The 20,242-nt window shown below is 33.5% G+C and overlaps 1 protein-coding gene across 1 annotated transcript; it reads left to right on the top strand.

The window, feature by feature from the left end:
• The first annotated feature begins 316 nt into the window (after window positions 1-316).
• On the top strand, window positions 317-6,330 carry LOC132730434 (L-rhamnonate dehydratase-like). The gene is made up of 3 exons (XM_060716355.1): window positions 317-405; window positions 2,457-2,475; window positions 5,884-6,330. Exons 1-3 carry the CDS (start codon window positions 317-319, stop codon window positions 6,328-6,330), a joined length of 555 nt encoding a protein of 184 aa, XP_060572338.1.
• The last annotated feature ends 13,912 nt before the right edge of the window (window positions 6,331-20,242 follow it).

Genomic DNA, 20,242 nt, shown 5'->3' on the forward strand with positions numbered 1-20,242 from the left:
CAGTATGATTAAACGCCAAATACGCTAAATGTGGGGCAAAAAAATGATTTTTTATTGTCACGGTTCAGAACTGTTCACTATTTATAGGGGAGATGATGTGTAAGCGGTTTGTTAACTCAGGTGGTATAGATGTTGTTCAGTATTCCGGGGGTTCCGAGGTTCGAGTTCCGGTCAGGCTGCACATTTTTCTCACCCTGTGGCACTTGGTGCCCAACATGGGCCGTGACTGAATATAGCTCAGAGTTTAATTTACATTTCTCTGCAACTCTGTGAATTTCGAAAATGAATTTCAATATAGCAGGGGAGTATGCGCGATATGGTTCAGAACTGTTTAGCGGAGATGATGTGTACGCGGCCGGATAGCTACGTCGATAGAGCCATGTTACAGTATTCTGAGGATCCCGGGTTCGAGTTCCATTCAGGATGCAGATTTTTCTCACCCTGTGACACTTGGCGCCAAACGGGGAACCGTGTCTGAATATAGCTCAGAGTTTATATTACATTTCTCTGTTACTCTGTGAAATTCAAGGATGAATTTCAATATAGCAGGGGTCAGAAATATTAACTATTTAGGGGAGATGGTGTGTAAGCGGCCAGATAACTAAGTAGGTAGGGCAGCAGTATGGTATTCCGAAGGTCCCAGGTTCGATTTCTGCTCGGGCTGCACATTTTTCTCACCCTATGACACTTTGTGCCCAACGGGGGACCATGGCTGAACAATAATTAGTTCAGAATTTAATTTACATTTGAAGGGCCCATATTCACAAAATACTGAAAAAGGAAAAAAAAGGTTAGTGACAAAATAAATTGTTATATATGTTTCTCAGTCTGTCTCTCTTCAAGGTTTTGCTACTTGTAACAACCACAACCAAAAAAAATAACAGCTCACTTATATGCAGTCAAGCTGTGGAGTTCCATTGTTAATTTGAATTGTCATTTTTGTCGAAATGATTTGTTGAGTTGGAAAAACGTTTTGTAACATTTTGATAAATATAATCAATGTGGCCATACCACGTGACTTTTCGGGTACGGAACACGCCGATTTTTCACCCGATTCAGGTATGTTTTTTATTCACAACTTATTTATTACTCAACCGATTTTGATCAGATAAGGCGCAGAGTACCCGTAATTATATCAGCTATCCACGGTATATCAAAATTCTGAAAAACCCTGAATGGTTTTTGAGAACATTCGAGTACAGTTTTCTTTTCATAGCCTGGGCCGAGGGGAACGGTACACACTCATTTGTCATAACAAGCAATTTCTATCAAGTCATATGTTTTTGGCACTATTTCATAGAAAAATACATGTTAAATCTGATATATTTACTATGTCCAATGTATCGAGTGAATGCAGTTATGTTTTAGCATATTTTCATAAAGTTATGTTGAAATGGTACGGAACACACTGTTATTTCAAAAGATACGGTACACACACAATTTCTGTCTTTGTAATAATTCTAAAATAAAATATATCAAAATTTAATTTCAATTATAATGTGAGTGATTTTTTTCATAGTTATACATTTTATTAATTTAAACGAGAACCCAGGGACCTGATTTGCAATGTATCATAATGCTTACTTTTAATATTTATATGTATTTGTGCACTTTATTTCAAGAGATCACGCTTAACATTTAAAAACCTCCATGTATTTGTCCTATTTAAAAATCACCTAGGGTATGTTAAACACTTCGATCTTCACAGAATCAGGTAGTTGCACTCTATAGAAAGAAAATGTTGTTATATAGTGATGTGTTTATTGTTGTTTATTGTTGTTTTTTAATTTCTTTTAGCTTAAGTAAAGTAAGATGTGTAATTTTTTGCTTCACCCTGAAAAAAATAAAACAAGGTCATGACCTAAATCGCTGAAAAGTATCATTACTTGATAACAATTTATATATATTTATATTTTGTTAATAATAAGCAAGTCATTAAGTACAATTTAGCAATATCATGGTCATGTTTAATTAAATCAAATCACAGAAGGCGCTGAATTTGTTTGGGTCTCAGAATGTCAGAAAGTTGAAGGCTGTGAGATTGTAAACCAATTTGTTTTTGTATAGTGCCACCAATGTTGTTTCTAGTGTCATAACTGAAGGAAATTGGCTAAAAAAAACAACAAAAAACATGAGTTGCCTTAACTTGGATTTGAACTCAGGACATCTCTCTTCCTTAACGCGCGCGTTACCCCTCGACCACGGGGAAGTTATAAGATAACAGCCTGAAGAAACCATATCATTCTAAATTAGGGTTTGTAACCCTTTTTAATTTCGTTTGACACTCATGTAAATAATCATGGAGCTTCATATTACATGTATATCTGTAAAGAATTACACAATATTTGAAATATTTGACCAATCGGGAACTACTTTTTCTTCTCCCGAGAAGGCTTGAAAATTAATGCGCCCGTCATTTGACAATTTTAACACAGTGATCCCCCTTATTTTTTCAGTGTTAGAGTACATATAAAGGTAAGTAACCGCTTCCAGGGGTTCTACTTTCGGACTAACTTTCTTATTTTGCAAATAAGCATATCAGAGCCTGAAATTTCGCTTACCATTATTTGTTTGGTCTGACGACCCAACAAATAAAAATGTAGTCGCCATTGCTTAAATTTTAATGTTTAAAGGCATGAAGCTTTGAAAATAACTTTTAGTTCATGTAATTAGGTCATTTTTGGTTTGGTTTCACGACTCATAAAACTGACATTATCATGTGGCGACTTTCAAGTTTTACAAGTGCCCCTTTGGGTATAAATAAAGGAACGAACGGGCACCTGAGTAAAACGACCGACATTCTGTACGGTAATAAGAAAACTTTCTCACATAAAAAATCGAAACATCGAAGTCACTTGTGGTCTCGTACCTACTTCATGTAGTATATAAAACAGAACGCAGCCCTCCAAAATCCATAGCATTTGATTGACAACAAAATTGGTATTATTAAAATATCATTTTATTTTTAACACAAACATGCAAGCACACATATCCATGAACTCAAGTGTTAAATGCATCTTGAAATGAAAGTCCAAGATAGGCATAATTTTACCAAATTTCCTATCATGTATATCCTTACATGTATATGTAACAAGGTTACCTTGTATAAACTAACGTTACGATATATAACAGGCCTTGTTCCCATATGGGTTCTTCAAATTATCAAATTTGATTGCACGTAAAACTGCGAAATATATTTTGTCCATATGTAGATAATTTGATAATTTTAGATACATGCAGTTAGTTTGGGACCCTGGCAGATGGTCATTTTCATTTACCAAATATCAATGTTGGCCGAAAAAAAACTTTCCGTGAGGTTTTTAAAAAAATCCACTTACAAAACCAAAACCACCAGCGTTTTTTTCTCCAAATTCGACTATTTAAACAACATTTTTGGCAAGGAACTATAATATTTAACAACTTACTCCTAACTTCTTGTTTGTTTTATATATTCATACTACGTTTAGACAGTCATTTATATATTCGAAAAAAACAAATTAAATGAAATAATAATCGCACATAACAGATGTCCATGAATTTCACAATTCGTTTTTATAATCCAAAAGAATATACCTAATTTTTTCAAATGAAAATCAAAAACAAAACAAAATTTTGAACGTCTTCCGTATCCCCTCCCTAAAATTTTAAACATTTTATAGCCAATTATTAATTGCTCAACATATAAAATCGAATTGTGCGCAACGTACTTTCAAAATATTCTTTTATTGTTTGAATAATCCTGTTTACATCAAACTGTAGGCATAATGATACTTTGTAAAACAGGTCCCAGGGTTCTCGTTTAAATTAATAAAATGTATAACTAAAAAAATCAATCACATTATAATTTAAATTAATTTTTTTATATATTTTATTTTAGAATTGTTTCAAAGACAGAAATTGTGTGTGTACCGTATCTTTTGAAATAACAGTGTGTTCCGTACCATTTCAACATAACTTACTGAAAATATGCTAAAACATCACTGCATTCACTTGATACATTGGACATAGTAAATATATCAGATTTAACATGTGTATGTCTATGAAATAGTGTCAAAAAACATATGACTTGCTAGAAAATCGCCTGTTATGCCAAATGAGTGTGTACCGTTCCCCTCGGCCCAGGCTATGAAAAGAAAACTGTACTCGAATGTTCTCAAAAAACATTCAGGGGTTTTCAGAATTTTGATATACCGTGGATAGCTGATATAATTACGGGTACTCTGCGCCTTATCTGATCAAAATCGGTTGAGTAATAAATAAGTTATGAATAAAAAACATACCTGAATCGGGTGAAAAATCGGCGTGTTCCGTATCCGAAAAGTCACGTGGTATGGCCACATTGATAATGACGCATACGTACTTAACCAGTTAAAAGAATGTATATACATCACATTTTAACAGAATTTGTCCGCCATTTTGAAAAACGTCCGAAGGATACAAGCCGCTTTAAATCGTGTTATTTATATTTATGGCGTTTGTTGATAAAAAACAATTATTGAATTGTGAATATTAAAATATTGAACAAGTTATTAGACCTTTATTCTTAAGAATAAATGTGAATGGTAATGAATGACAAGTTTTAAATTTATAGTACCCTTTCGGGCAAAATTTTCGGGTAATTTGACCTAGGTTTCGGAGACATTGGCCATTTTCAACTACAGCTTAAGATTAGTTCTAGCCAGTTTAGAAATAAAACAATCGACAAGTAACAAAGTTTAACACCCGTGGCAAGTTTTAAAAGCATTTATTTTCATGAATTTAATACTTTTAGAACCTTGCAGTTTTTTTTTCAAAATGCCCTACGAAAGATGCAAAATTTGGCGATTTAGCTCAATTTCACGCATATCTTCTGGAGAAAATAAATACTGTCAGAATATGCAATAACATGCACCGAAATAATTGTTCTATGCTGAAGATTTATACCAATTTTCACAGCGCTTTGTTAGTAAACAAAGTTAAAGGCAAGTTTTAAAAAACATATGTAAACCGTGGCAAAATTACGCCCGTGTGATTATTACGCGACACCGGTTAATACCGTGTATAATCATCGTATTTTCTCGGGCTATTCCGTTAAAGGAGCCACAGCAATTTTCAAAATTACTTTTTTTACCAAAAAGGACATAAACGCTTGGACTTAAATCATAAACATTTCATTCAAAACATAACTAATTTACAAGCTGTTATGTACATTTGCAAATTAATTTTCAGTTTGATAGGCATATATGAGAAACACGGGGCTATCTGATTTGTTCGAGAATGCCTCTGAGAATAAATCAGATTGCCGAGTGTTTTGATGTTCTTTCTCTTTTGAATCATAGGCAAAAATAGAAACACGTTTCCTGTCGTCACAATATGACCAGAAAAAAGTAACAAATGTAGAGCATCTCAAAATGACTTTTCTATTACAACCCTTTTTCCCGGTCGTCCTCAGAAAAAGGGAGCCAATCAACGAACATGCTCTTATTTTATCCCGGACAGACAATGCGGTAACTAGAGTGCCGGTAACGTGCATACAATTTAACTCTGACTCATTTTCAATGAAAAGGTCTTCAATCTATGATAAAACCTCTTTTATAAAGAGTCATGCCTTAAACACCAACAGCGTTGTATTCAATTTTATTTTTCATTTCAAATCTGCCCTACGAACACTATTTCATATACATGCATATACATGTATATGATACACACCTACTTTCGGTCTTCTTATGCCTGTACACGCATAGATAATGTCCGATATCACGTAGATAACGTCTCCTTTTGAGATATATGCACATCTATCTCATTAACTTATACAGATTTTATACAGTTTCAGTCATCTTAATGGACATGATGAGCTGCAAGGCATTTCCACGAATAAAGACTGTCCGTGCGTAAGTCTCACAGGCCCAGGAAGGAGACCAAGGAGCCGACTGTCATGACGTCAGCGACGAACACTGGATCAATTGTTACATAGCGTTGACTGTCCTGTATGCTACACGTCTTGCTAACGAGCTTGAGCCGTACGGTTTGAAATGGATGGAAGAATTCCTGCCACCGGATGTTTACGAGGGCTATGCTCAAGTAGGTGGAAATCTTCGTGGGTCAAAGGTTTTGTTGACTACGGGAGAACATGAATACAATCGTTATGGTTTTGATCGACTTATACATTCTAGATGCGTTGATATTCTGCAACCAGATATCACGTGGTTAGGCGGAATTACGGAAGCAAGGCGAGTGGTTTCTATGGCAGCTGCTCATGATACAATGATTAAACCTCGCGACTCAAGCGTCTATTCTTACCATCTTCAGTATGCTTTACCAACTGCGCAGTGGCCGAATATATCAACCTAAGCCACAAAGCAGATAAAATAGTTCCATACTTCGCGGGGCTATTTCCCGACGAACCACTGCCTGCGGATGGTTTCATTGATCTCCCAGACCGTCCAGGATTTGGTATTACCCTGTGCAAGAAAACGTTGAAGAGACCGTACGAGCGCTCCGTTGAGGAATCCAAGAAAAATGCTGACATAAATAAGGTGTACAAAGGACCAAAGAAGGCACACATGCCTTTCTAATTGAGATAACTTAGTATAAAGACATTATTAGTATGTTCGTAAAGTTAGCCAGACAGCCGAAACAGCCGGAACAAAATTTTGTCTCGTCTGGCTGTTCCGGCTACTCCGGCTAGCCGGAATCCGGTTCCGACTAAAATTATTTATCACCTCGATCTCTGGCTATTCCGGTGGGTTTCGCTGGCAAAGGTTCGCCGTCGGGAATGCTGAAGCATTTTGCCGACGTTGAGCCGAAGATCGTAATGTACATGGTCATTTCAACTCATATCTGGCCATTTCCGGCTAACCTCTGTGAGACTCAGCCTCAATTGCACAGAACTCCCATATTATGGGATGGTTAGGGGTCTGACCGTGTGTATGCTGGCATAGGTGTGTCCGTCGTGAATACTTTGGTATTTTGCCTACGTTGAAGCGAAACTCGTACTATACATGGTCATTTCAACTCATATCTGGCACAGTCAATGCCCAATTATTTTTATACAATTATATAGCATGCTCAACTTATTTATTGTGGTAAATGATATTTTTCTGTTTTTTTTTCACTATCAAGACATCCAACTGAAACTGTATATGGGAAATGTCTGTAAATACAAAGGCTTGTTATTTATTAGATTCTGGAGGTGGGAAGGGGTTGGTTGACATTTAACAATCCGTATATGTTTAGGTAAAGTATATCAATGATAACGAATCTCGCTGGAAGATGAAGTTACACACTTTTAAAATGAAATCACATGTACGATGTTATTCTATTTATTTTAAGCTTATCTTGTTAACCTTCTCTGTTAAGCTTTTTTCCTTTAATTATTTGCTAATTTTCATTTTTTTTTAATATGAGGTAAAAACCATCAATTAAGTCAAACATCGTGACTGGACCAAAGTGGTCGTAATTCAGGGTTGGTCTCAATTGTGGATATTCTTAGCATTGCTTAAATACTTTATGACCATGACTTTATAACCTACAAATACAATATTAAAGTATGTTATATTATATTCAATGTGATTAGAGCTAAACAAATTTCTGAAGAAAAGCTAATACAGTAAAAATCTTGATTTAGACCATCGGGACTGGACCAAAGTGGTCTTCATTGCGGGGTGGTCTTAATTGTGAATATTCTTATCATTTCTTATACAATTTATGACAATTTATGACAATGGTCTATTTTAGTCATTTTGTTTGAACAAACAATATGTACCTTAACCTGCAAATACAATATAAAAGTTTATAATGTTACATCTGATGAGAAGAAATTAAATATCAAATTCTATTTAGCCTGATTTCAATATTAATTATTTTATGATGTACAAGGTTCATTCTTCAAATAAAAAAATTAATTCTTCGAAAAATCGATATGCTTAAATCAAAATTAAACCACGTTAAAATCTATTTTCTCATCTATTTCATACAATGTCCCCCAAAATATAAGGTGTTTTTGACACCTTGTGAAATCAAGTGTCATGCCCAAAACATTCAAGCAGATGGTTACAACATAACAACAAATTTTAGGTCTAGGTGGGTGTTGACTTTAAGTCAGTGCTCTCAATAGTAGTGGGGTCAAATAAAAAACAAAACAAAGAATTTGGACTTAATTTGGTGGTCTTAAAAATAATAAGCGGACTCAATGCTGGATCATGTAACCATCGACACAAAGAACAGAAAATTCCGTTCTTATAAAAAATGGTCTAAATAGCGGGTTGGTCTTAATTCCGGGGTGGTCTTAAGTAAAGATTCTACTGTATAAAATTCAATTTGATCTGATTTAAATATTAATCAAAGTATGATGTGCATAATTCAACTATCATATAAGAAATGAATTCTTTACACATATAAATGTGCCGAAAGCAAAATTAAACCACAGTGACGCAAAACATTTACTTTCTCACCTTATTTCATATAATAACCCAATAACAGTTGTTAACACCGTCATGCCAAAGAGCCTTCAAACAGAAAATAACCACAACATTTGATTTATTACAGGTAGGTGTTGAGTTTAACATCAGTGGTCTCAATATATAGTGGGTTTAAAAGAAGATTAAAATAAGGGATTTGGACTGAATCTTGGGTTTTTTACAGTGGAAATGCAGGGTGGTCTTAATTCTGAATCATGTAACCATTGACATAAAGAACAGAAATACCGTTCTTTTATTAGGTGGTCTAAATAGCGGAATGGTCTTACTTCCGGGATGGTCTTAAGAACAGAGAGTCTACTGTATGAAGTAGAATTTGCTTCGGATAGCTCGGCAGTTTGAACAAGGACAATATAAATATAAAAATATTCTAGAGAGTTGCCTGCTTTTATCAAACATTGTTCTATTTGATTCATCGTTATATAATTTAATGTATGGCTCTATTCAATCATGAACAACCGCGTAATGCCCACCTTTGATGTATCTAATTGGCAAAGTCGTCTCCATTTAAATATTATCACCATTTTGTAATTCAGTTTAAATTTACTTTTAGAGTATTAGTTTCGAACTAGCCAGGGTCAAATTTACAAATAAAAATCACATTTGAGATTATGTCAGATAGCTGAGCTTCTAAATATCTAAATGTGCTATATTTCAAAATCGCGTTCAAATAATTGGGAAAAAAATGCGGGAAAACTCATCATAATGATATTATTTGCAAATATGCTGTTATCTCCTGTTTAAGGAAATTTCTATTTAATCAAGGTCAAATTTTCACAATTGAACAAAAATGATAAAAGAAAAAAACAATAATGAAAAAATATTAGTATTTAAGGAGGCAGGATACCAGAGTATGCCCGACGGACACACCTATACCCGCGGACACCCGGTCAGACCCCCTAACCATCCCATTGTATGCGGTTCTGCGGAATTGAGTCTAGTCCCCACAGGGGCAGCCGGAATTGGCCAGATATGAGCTGTATAGTTCGATTTTCGGCTCAACGTCGGCAAAATACCAGAGTATTCCCGACGGACACACCTATACCCGAGGACATCCGGTCAGACCCCCTTACCATCCCACCATATGCGGTTGTGCGTAATTGAGTCTGGTCCCCACAGGGGCCAGACATAATTGGCCAGATATGTGCTGCATATTACGATTTTCGGCACAACGTCGGCAAAATACCAGAGTATTCCCGACGGACACACCTATGTCTGCGGACACCCGGTCAGACCCCCTTACCATCCCACCATATGCAGTTCTGCGTAATTGAGTCTGGTCCCCACAGGGGCCAGACAGAATTGGCCAGATATGAGCTGTATAGTACGATTTTCGGCTCAACGTCGGCAAAATACCAGAGTATTCCCTAACGGACACACCTATACCCGCGGACACCCGGTCAGACCCCCTTACCATCCCACCATATGCGGTTCTGCGTTATTGAGTCTGTTCCCCACAGAGGCCAGCCGGAATTGGCCAGATATGAGCTGTATAGTACGATTTTCGACTCAACGTCGGCAAAATACCAGAGTATTCCCGACGGACACACCTATGCCCGCGGACACCCGGACACACCATGGACGACGCTCATTTTGTCAAATATGTCTGATTATTTTCATCTGAATTACTCTTGATTTCGGTTATACTGGTTAGCCTGAAGAGCCAGATATCGATGTGATAGGTAATTTGAAAATACATCATGAAATAAATGAATGGTATCTTGTACAGGTTTTACTTTATCATTTCTGGTTAGCCTGTTCAGCTGGAACCGGATTCCGGAGTAGCTGGAACAGCCGGACTAAACGTAAATTTGTTCCGGCTGCTCCGGCTGTTCAGGCTGTCTGGCTAACTTCACGAACATCTTAAAATGTATGCATTATTTCTTATACAACATGTTTAATCATATTTAATACACTTGTTACTATATATAGTAACAAAATTGCCTATGATTTCAACTGATTATGAGTGTCACGTGACCTATTATGAGTTTGCGGCCCGGGGCCGAGAACTAGTTATCAGCCCGCAGAACATGTGCACGTGCACAAACTGAAACAATGACGTCACATTTAACGTCATCAAACAGTTAACTGTAAAAGTGAAAGTAGGTTGTCAGCACGAATCGCTTTATTTTTATTATGAGACCTTAAGCGTATTTAGTACAAACACATTTTTGTTCCTATTGAATTTGAAGAAATAATACGACAAATTCATTCCGAAAAAAATGAAAATAAAACTTGCTTCTTGGTTCTACTGCTTTGAACACACAAACAGAAAACATCTCTGTACAGAACAGTAGAAGAGTAGACAAGAATTTCAACGAAAGAACTTCAAAGTCTATTTGTTTTGATTATATATATATATTTTTTTTTTTTGAAATGCTACTATTAGATCTGCCAAGTGTATTAAAGACATTAATACACGTCAGCGTAGGGCCGGAAGGTGATAATCGGCCCTGAATGAATAATGGCCCTCGGGCTAAAGCCCTCGGGTCCATTATTCATTTTGCGGGCCGATTATCCCCTTCCGGCCCTCTCCTGCCGTGTATTAACCTCTTAATATATGTAGTCGAAGTCGTAACTAATACGTTTTGTCTAAGCTGGGAAATTAAAAAATCACGAGGAATAAATCTAAAGTGCAAATACAATTTTCTTTTCTTAAAGTGCAAACATAATTCTCTTTTACTAAAAAAGAAGGTAATTTTGCTGTTAATATGCAAATATTTTAACAATTTTAGAACAAATTTCGAATCATCGTTAAAATCAAAACTTAAATCTAATCTAAGCATAAGCGCGAAGCTGAGGTGATGTCTTGATAATCATTTTGAAGTGACAATTGTAACAAATGAAAAAAAATCGGGAATACAAGAGATTGAATCAGTGACACAGTTATGAGAAAAGATAATATCAGTAGTATTTCTTTACAGATTTGAATAAATTTCGGTAGATAGTTTCCTAGAATTAAGATAAAGAAATTGACACAGTTTGTTTTTATCGGATACTGTTAAAACTTATAGGCTTCGTGCTGTTCATTGACCTCATTTGAATGATTTCATCGCACAAATTAGCTTTTCACTGTCATCAAAATGGAAATAACAGAATCAAAAAAAATGTTCATGTTGTAAAATCATATTTTCTAATTCATTTGGAAATTTCCATATTTAGATTCATATTCATTTGAATATATGGACATTTAAAACAACATGTACGATACAAATTTTAAACATACATGAAAAAAATAAGCCATGGCATGCACACCAACACCACGGATAGTACACAAAAGAGAGACTCTTATTTCTACTGTGGTCCCCTGTGTTATGGCATGACATAGATAGCGTTTATTTAATGTAAATAGACACCTTTAATCAAATATTATCACAGTTATTTATCTATATATTCATTTTAAACACAATTTGACTAGAATAACAGCTTTGCAACACATTATTCAAGTTAAAAAGATAATTCTCGTACTGGAAAACAAAGTACATTTACTAAATACAGCTGGTTCAGTGTTAAGATACATGTCATAGCGTAGCGACAAGAGACTGTTATGTGAAAATTATATCATTGTAATATGTTATGTTATATCACTGCATCTCGGGGTTTCCCTGCAGAAAAATCATCACAGTGATATAATGTCTCCGGGAAATATTTTACAACTTCTCTACTGACTTCACAAAACGTGTTTACTGGAAACGGTTCGATAAACTTGTTTGGATTTTACACTTTTAACAGATATTTGTTCATGTCTCGGCGGTTGGTCCACTTAAGAGGATTCCCTGGATAACCAACCAGTAATTATCTTTATTTCTGAGTGACCTACTACTTATCCCACATAATTTGTAAATCAGCTATAAGAGACAAACAATCATTAGATTCAATGTACGTATCTATTGAAATTGAACCAGCGGCCTATCTTTTATGAATATGATGCTTTCACAACAGACTCGAAATATGCTCAAATGATCCTTGAAGTGTTTACTCGGAATAAGATCAAATATAGTAGTGTCAATAACACACAAAGCGATATCTTAGATACAAATGTATATCGCACATTTCTTCAGAAAATAAGTGCGTTATTTCATTTAAAGCACAATTATATAAGTTTAGAATTGTCACTTGACGATATCATAACAAAACCTAGAAATTTAGAACTATATTCAGATAAGGGATGGGCATAGGTATTGAGTACTGGAAAGAAGGAATATTAGTTTAAAAACAGTTTTGTCTAGACCTTTGACGTATACGTTTTTATTATAAAAGTTTAAATCTTTTCCTCCAAAATCGTATAGTGGTAGAAGTCACTGCCTAAATAATCTTTTTCCTGAGTAGCAATACTCAGTTTTTGTTTAAATCTTAGGTGCCTGAGATATTACAAGTAAACGTTTTCTTTGAAATAAATTTTAAAATCAAACGTTTGGCATAAGCGTATACAATCCTAATCATGGACCGTTAGAGAGATAATGTGTCGTTGTGCGACTGCATGTACGATACAAATTTTTAACATACATGAGAAAAAATAAGCCATGGCATGCACACCAACACCAAGGATAGTACACATAAGAGAGACTCTTATTTCTACTGTGGTCCCCTGTGTTGTTGGCATGACATAGATAGAGTTTATTTAATGTAAATAGACACCTTTTATTAAATATTATCACTGTTATTTATTTATATATTCATTTTTAACACAATTTGACTAGAATTACAGCATTGCAATACATTATTCAAGTTCAAAAGATAATTCTTGTACTGGAAAACAAAGTACATTTACCAAATATAGCTGGTTCAGTGTTAAGATACATGTCATAGCGTAGCGACAAGGGACTGTTATGTGAAAATTATATCATTGTAATATGTTATGTTATATCACTGCAACTCGGGGTTTCCCTACAGAAAAATCATCACAGTGATATAATGTCGCCGGGAAATATTTTACAACCTCTCTACTGACTTCACAAAACGTGTTTTCTGGGATCGGTTCGATAAACTTGTTTGTATTTTACACTTTTAACAGATATTTGTTCATGTCTCAGCGGTCGGTCGACTCAAGCGGCTTTCCTGGATTACCAACCAGTAATTATCTTTTTTCTGAGTAACCTACTTCTAAACCAACATAATTTGTGAATCAGCTATTAGAGACAAACACTCATTAGATTCAATGTCCGTATCTATTACAAATTGAACCAGCGGCCTATCTATTATAAATCTGATTCAAAATTGAGCTATCCGGGCAGACTCGAAATATGCTCAAATGATGTTTGAAGTGTTTACTCGGAATGAGATCAAATATAGTAGTGTCAATGAAACACAAAGCGATATCTTAGATACAAATGTATAGAGCACATTTCTTCAGAAAATAAGTGCGTTATTTCAAATAAAGCACAATTATATAAGTTTAGAATTGTCACTTGACGATATCATAACAAAACCTAGAAATTTAGAACTATATTCAGATAAGGGATGGGCATAGGTATTGAGTACTGGAAAGAAGGAATATTAGTTTAAAAACAGTTTTGTCTAGACCTTTGACGTATACGTTTTTATTATAAAAGTTTAAATCTTTTCCTCCAAAATCTTATAGTGGTAGAAGTCACTGCCTAAATAATCTTTTTCCTGAGTAGCAATACTCAGTTTTTGTTTAAATCTTAGGTGCCTGAGATATTACAAGTAAACGTTTTCTTTTAAATAAATTTTAAAATCAAACGTTTGGCATAAGCGTATACAATCCTAATCATGGACGGTTAGAGAGATAATGTGTCGTTGTGCGACTGCTTTTGTGTGTGCGTGTGTGTGTGTGCGCGCGCGCGCGTTTGTGTATATGTGTTTCGATTTATTTACCCTTTACAGCGAAAACATTAACATACGGGCGAGCTTAAGAGAAATACCGACGAGTCACATTTTTTACAGCAATAATTATGTCTGTGGTCGTCCAGCCAAGGAACATCCACCATACTCGGCTTTCATGTTCATATACTTGGTAATTGATCATATTTCTGCAAATTTAAACTTGAAACACCGCACTCAATAATGATATCTTTTTTGTAGTAGGGTATGGTTTTATACAAAATGAATACATTGTACGTATAATAAACCATTCTAGCTAGTTCATACATGTATCTATCATTTCTACTAGATCTCATATTTAATTCTCATGTATTTTCTTGTTATTTCTGTATCAAATACATTTCTTGGAATTGATGTTTAAACAACTGGATTGATATATAAACGTTTCACTCCCACTGCATTCATTTGAAGAAAGTACTTTAAACTACAGTAAAATCACAACCAGCAATCATTTATATGAGACGGTTCTGATTAAACAATCGTTCCAGTTTTAAAGTTCTAGTAAAAGCAATAATCTGTTGGTAAGAGTGCCACACATGTTGTACATCTATAAAAAAATCAACATTAAAGTAAAACTTTTTATACGGTAATAATATAATCATAATGTAAATATTATTAATGTCTTAAAATATATACATTCACATGTATTAGAAAACATGTTTTGTCAAACATAAGAAAAAAATGCTCGATATGTTCGCTTAATTTGCTATATTTTTAATGGAATAAAGGAATTAATAAACTTGATTTGACTTACTGTGACCGATTACACATTTTGCCGATTTGTTGGAGCTTTCATATTTAAACGTTGAGATAGGTTTACTTTTTTGTTTATGAAACAAGAAGTGAAGAACTATGCTTTCCTATGGATGCATTCTAATTGATTTTCTGCCACGGCCGTTTGAAAACTTTCATCCCGATGATATTTTCACATAATAATATTTGTACTCCGACGTTTGGAGCGGTTACCACCCATTTTCACATATACATGTATATAACTACAATATACAAATAATTGTAACTTCCAACAGTGAACAGAAGTACAAATGCGAAGCAAATGACTTCAAACAAAACAAAAATAACTGTTTAAATGGCCATTATGCTCCAGAATTGCTTTTATTTTCTCAAAACCTTTCTATTTTGTTATAGCTCTGTCCCTTTATGCTTGCCAAAAAGTGACCCATTGACCAATAACCTGGACCATCTTTTGCCTCTGTTGTATTTTGGAATTATATTAACTACCTTGTTCAGTAATTGCTTCTTTTATGACAAATATTTTAACATTCAGTGCTAAATTCTAGAGTTGATATGCATACCAAATTGTCTAAAACTATCATTTCAACGTTCTAAAACCCCCGTTTAGCCGTTTTAAAGAAGGAACACAAATAATCGTTTCTGATTCATAATAGGATTGATTCAAAAATGATTTTAACGATGAACAGAAAATATTTTTTCTGTTCAATTGAAATGAAATTAAATTGGATAGTGAGAAAAGATCTCATTGACATTAGTATTTGTGTCAAGTCTTGTGACTCTTGAAAAGTTGCACTTCATTTCAAACTTTGCCTTGAGTTCATATATTTCTGTGAAACTTTCCTAGAGCAATAGCATCACTATAATCATTATACTAGTTATTTTGGAAAACCTCTCTACATAAAAGTAAATTTTCTTAAATTTCTATTGGCATTCAATTTCCTGATCATATCTACAAATTTGCACCTTGTAAGACAAGAGAAAAAGTTTCTTAACATTTAAGTGTTAGCTGATAAACGTTAAGGCATAAAATACACAATTCCGCTCGTTTATAAAAGTCAGAGTATTATGTTGAGGCAATTATCTCATGCGACGGAAATAATTACATAATCTTCCTGCAAAAATGATTGCGAACGAAATTTTGTAAGGTTAAAAAATGCGATTAAACTCGAAAAATAAAACTGGATTCTATTAGAAGTTAATGGGTTCTTATACATTAGGATAGATGATATTTCCATCTTTATATTATGAAGTGATATCTGTATCTCTCTAACAAAGATTAAAACGTACATTAGAACCATCCAAAGACGGATATTGTAAGGCAGAATTGCCAATCTGATACTTATGTTGTATTTTCAATTTTAGAAAGTGGTTTAATTGTTAAACATTTTACGAACAGAATGAATACTCGTCGCTCGGTGTATATGATTTTACTAGGGAGTGTATTTCAATGGTCCATAGTCTTAGATGTTTTGTTTTGATTTCCTTGTATTTTATAAATTCATTTCGATTTGACTTCAATCTGTTTCATATTCATGAACATGATAATAAACAAGTTATCATCCTTAATAATCAAATAGGTACAATCAATCTTCTTCCAAAAGGCATTTTGTAGCAAAGGCCCTTAGTTTTATTAAAATCCATTCCATAACATAGCTTTTTATTGCAAATAATAACCTGCACTGCGTTTTCTTAGCGAAAAGCACAACGAACTCTCTCACAAAAGCGTTTTCCCTCTTCTTGACAGTCATTATGAAATTTTTGACGAAAGAATGCAAATTTTCTAAGAAACCAAAAATCGTATAATTGTAAAATATTACACAACATTTTAAACAATATCTTATCAACCCAGTTATTGAAGAAGAATTTGTTATACAAAATGTATATGTAATAGATAAGTCAATATTTATTGGCTACATTTGGGGACGAATAGTTGCCAGATACAAAATAATCTTTAGCTGTAACACCTTCTTAAAGGAACAAATTTATTAGATTTAAAATAAACAGACTCGGGAAATTTGAAATCACTTTGGAATATGAATAGACAAAATTAATCAATTAAATAAAAATACCTGTAAATGTACGTAAGCATACAAGAATAGAACCAAATAAACTTTGAACTTCAACACCATTGCAAAGTTTAAGAAAATAATGCTATTTTGAGTAAAACGTGATTTAGATTGATACATACATTTTAAGACCCGGTTGTAGACTTTAAACAGGGCAAACATATACATCCTAAATGAATCAACAATTTTTGTGAAAGTTGTTATGTTAAAAACACATGTGCCGTTTAAAAATCTGGAAACAAAGTGATCCCTCGGAAGCATTAATCACAACAAAATTACAAAAGAATTGCAGAATCGGTTTGATTGAGTCTGTACATGAGGTATAATGAATACGTGCAAAATCCCTCACGTCCCATAGCACCGACTTGAGCGGTAACTCAATTCTCAACATTAAATCTACTTAGTTATTCTAGCTCATAATGTTAGAATTCCGTTTTGTTTCACTTTTCGCAAAATGTGAATCATTGCCCTCAAATAATAAACACGTCTCGAGTCTCGCCACTTGTACTCCATTTCTCAGATTTTTATTCAACAAGATGAAAGCTTTAATGACATTATGGACATCTGCAATTTTCTTATTTATACTTCTTGTTTAATTGATACTTGTCTGGACAGTTTTTGTCTCACCTTTATGATGCCACATAAGAAGAATAATTTGCTATCTGTCATGAAGTACATCGGTACTCTATGTATCAAAATCTACGCAACGTGGAATGCAAGACAGAACAAACCATTCGTTATGGAATTCTTAAATAAATTTCTGTATTATTCTTTTCTACGTTTGTTTTAATAGTTAGAAATAATGATCATATACTTTTTATCAAAACTACGACAGCATGTCTGCTGATAAAGTATCCGCCATAACTAAATAAAATTCGAGGATTTCTCGATTTATTCTCATTTTGAGATGAATGTTTCTGTCTGAAACATGTACAGTAATAAGATTAAACTGCGATGAAGTTGAGAACTTATTTCCTTGAAAAAAACATTTTCAGATGGTCAAATAATTTCCGTTTCTATTTTCGCAGTTTCTGATGCTATATGCAATCTATAAAATAACATATGATATTTTTATTTATTTGGTATATGGTTTACTAAGTGGAAGCCATTTGTCTTATAGATTATTCCTACATTTAATCATAATTATGTGTAAATAAATAAGTAAATAAATAAAAAAATAAATAAATTAATACAAAAATAAAATGAAAAACAAAATAAAAAAAACAAACAAACAAACAAACAAACAAACAACAACAACAACAACAAACAAAAATACACAAACAGAAGCAAACAATAAGTTAAGTCGGAAATAGAATGTTATGAATGTAAATATTAGAAAAAATAAAGACTTAAACAACGACTGAATAAACTTTACTTATAAGAAAACATATACGCTAGCAGATTTCCTTGTTCCACGCGTAAAACTCATTTTGATTAAATATTTTACTTCACATGAATTGATATTTCATTCATTTAACTGAAATCATTATTGAATGAAAAAAGCTTTCAAATAGACAGAAATAGTATTTAGCGTTACAAAAGTAACAAAAGACAGTTCATGTATATTGCAAATGATTGTTTTTTTTTGAAACTGTAAAAACATACCAAAAATAACAAAATGGGTCTTTAAACAAATTTATCATTCCCTATATTAATTACTGCCTGACATTGAAACAATTGTGAAAATCATTATAGTTTTCTGATATTTTACTTAAATACTTGCGTCCTTAAAAATTAAATTTTTCCAGCATAACATTCGAATTGTAAGTGTCCGGTATCAATTTTGCCGAAACTTTAAACACGTCACTAAAACATCATTTATATCAGCCTAAATTCAGATACTTTTGCAAATTTATCATACGTTATGAAGGATATGTAAGGAAGTAAGAGAGTATGTTGAAGTTACTAGCACTGACCTTATTTTTAAAAAAATCTTAGTTGATAACAGTCTAGTCAAGTTCCTTTAACTACACGCACAATAACACATGTTGATGGTAACCTATAAAAGTCAAAATTACAGAACACGAAATGTTTTTTCTGGAACTGAGTCAATATGGAGAGACTTATATTGGCTTCTTTACACGCCAAATCTAGCTACTTTGTTGTAAATTTCAAATTACTGAGCTGTTAATTCGTATACTTTATATTAAAAATCGTCTGCATAGACATTTTTACAAACCATATCTACTTTTTTCGTCGTAAGTTTACAGTTATTGAGCGGTTAATTTGAATAATATACAATGAATATTGTATTTCGTCTGCCATGATACTTAATATAGCATTAACTTGGATGATTCGATGACATTTACAACAAAATTTAAAGTACTTCTGCCGATAACTAATTACTTTTTAAGATCAAAGGGCTTTAAGCTCGATGGTATTTTCTGATCTTTGCAATATAAATCGTACTGTATATCTGTATGTATTTTCCTGTGTAAGTTTATTTTTATATTACTATAATTCACCTTGCAGGACACCATTGTCAGTGACTGTGTTTGGATTTTTTACTTTAACAGTCTGAGCTTGATACATACGGAATTTTGCATGACTAGAGTTGCATCAAAAATCATTTATGTTCATTTTTTATACCAGCGACACTTTATCCTTGCATATCGTGGCTACTTCCTTAAAAAAGACACTTAAAAAGTTGCTTCAAACATACTGAATGAAATCAAATAATTCTAATTTTAGAATATCCATACAGGGTTTGTAATCCTTATTAATTTCGAGGTATTTTGTTCACGATATATCTGTTGTTTAAAATTAATGTAAATAATTTAGCAATCATCCCGCCAAAACAGTTCGACATGTATATATTCCACCACTCGCCAGTCATATTTGTTTGTGTTATACGCTCTGAAGCATTCGGTTATCGACATCGCTAAGAATAGCATTTTCATTGATTAAAATCATATTCATCCGCGTGCATTTATTGACCATTCTATAAGCCAACGCTACTTTTAAACTTTGAATGCGTTATAAATTGTTTGATACTAGTAATAAAATCATAAATATGTCTTATTTTTACATCGCTAGTTTTAAGCTGTTTTGAGAACTACTTGTTGTAAGGTTTGTCGTGAAGCTTCTGTGTCAGAGATTGAATGTCAGCAGTGTTTTTACTGA

Source organism: Ruditapes philippinarum, unplaced genomic scaffold (genome assembly GCF_026571515.1).
Source record: "Ruditapes philippinarum isolate M1 unplaced genomic scaffold, ASM2657151v2 ctg2824_1_1_1_1, whole genome shotgun sequence".
NCBI lineage: Eukaryota > Metazoa > Mollusca > Bivalvia > Venerida > Veneridae > Ruditapes > Ruditapes philippinarum.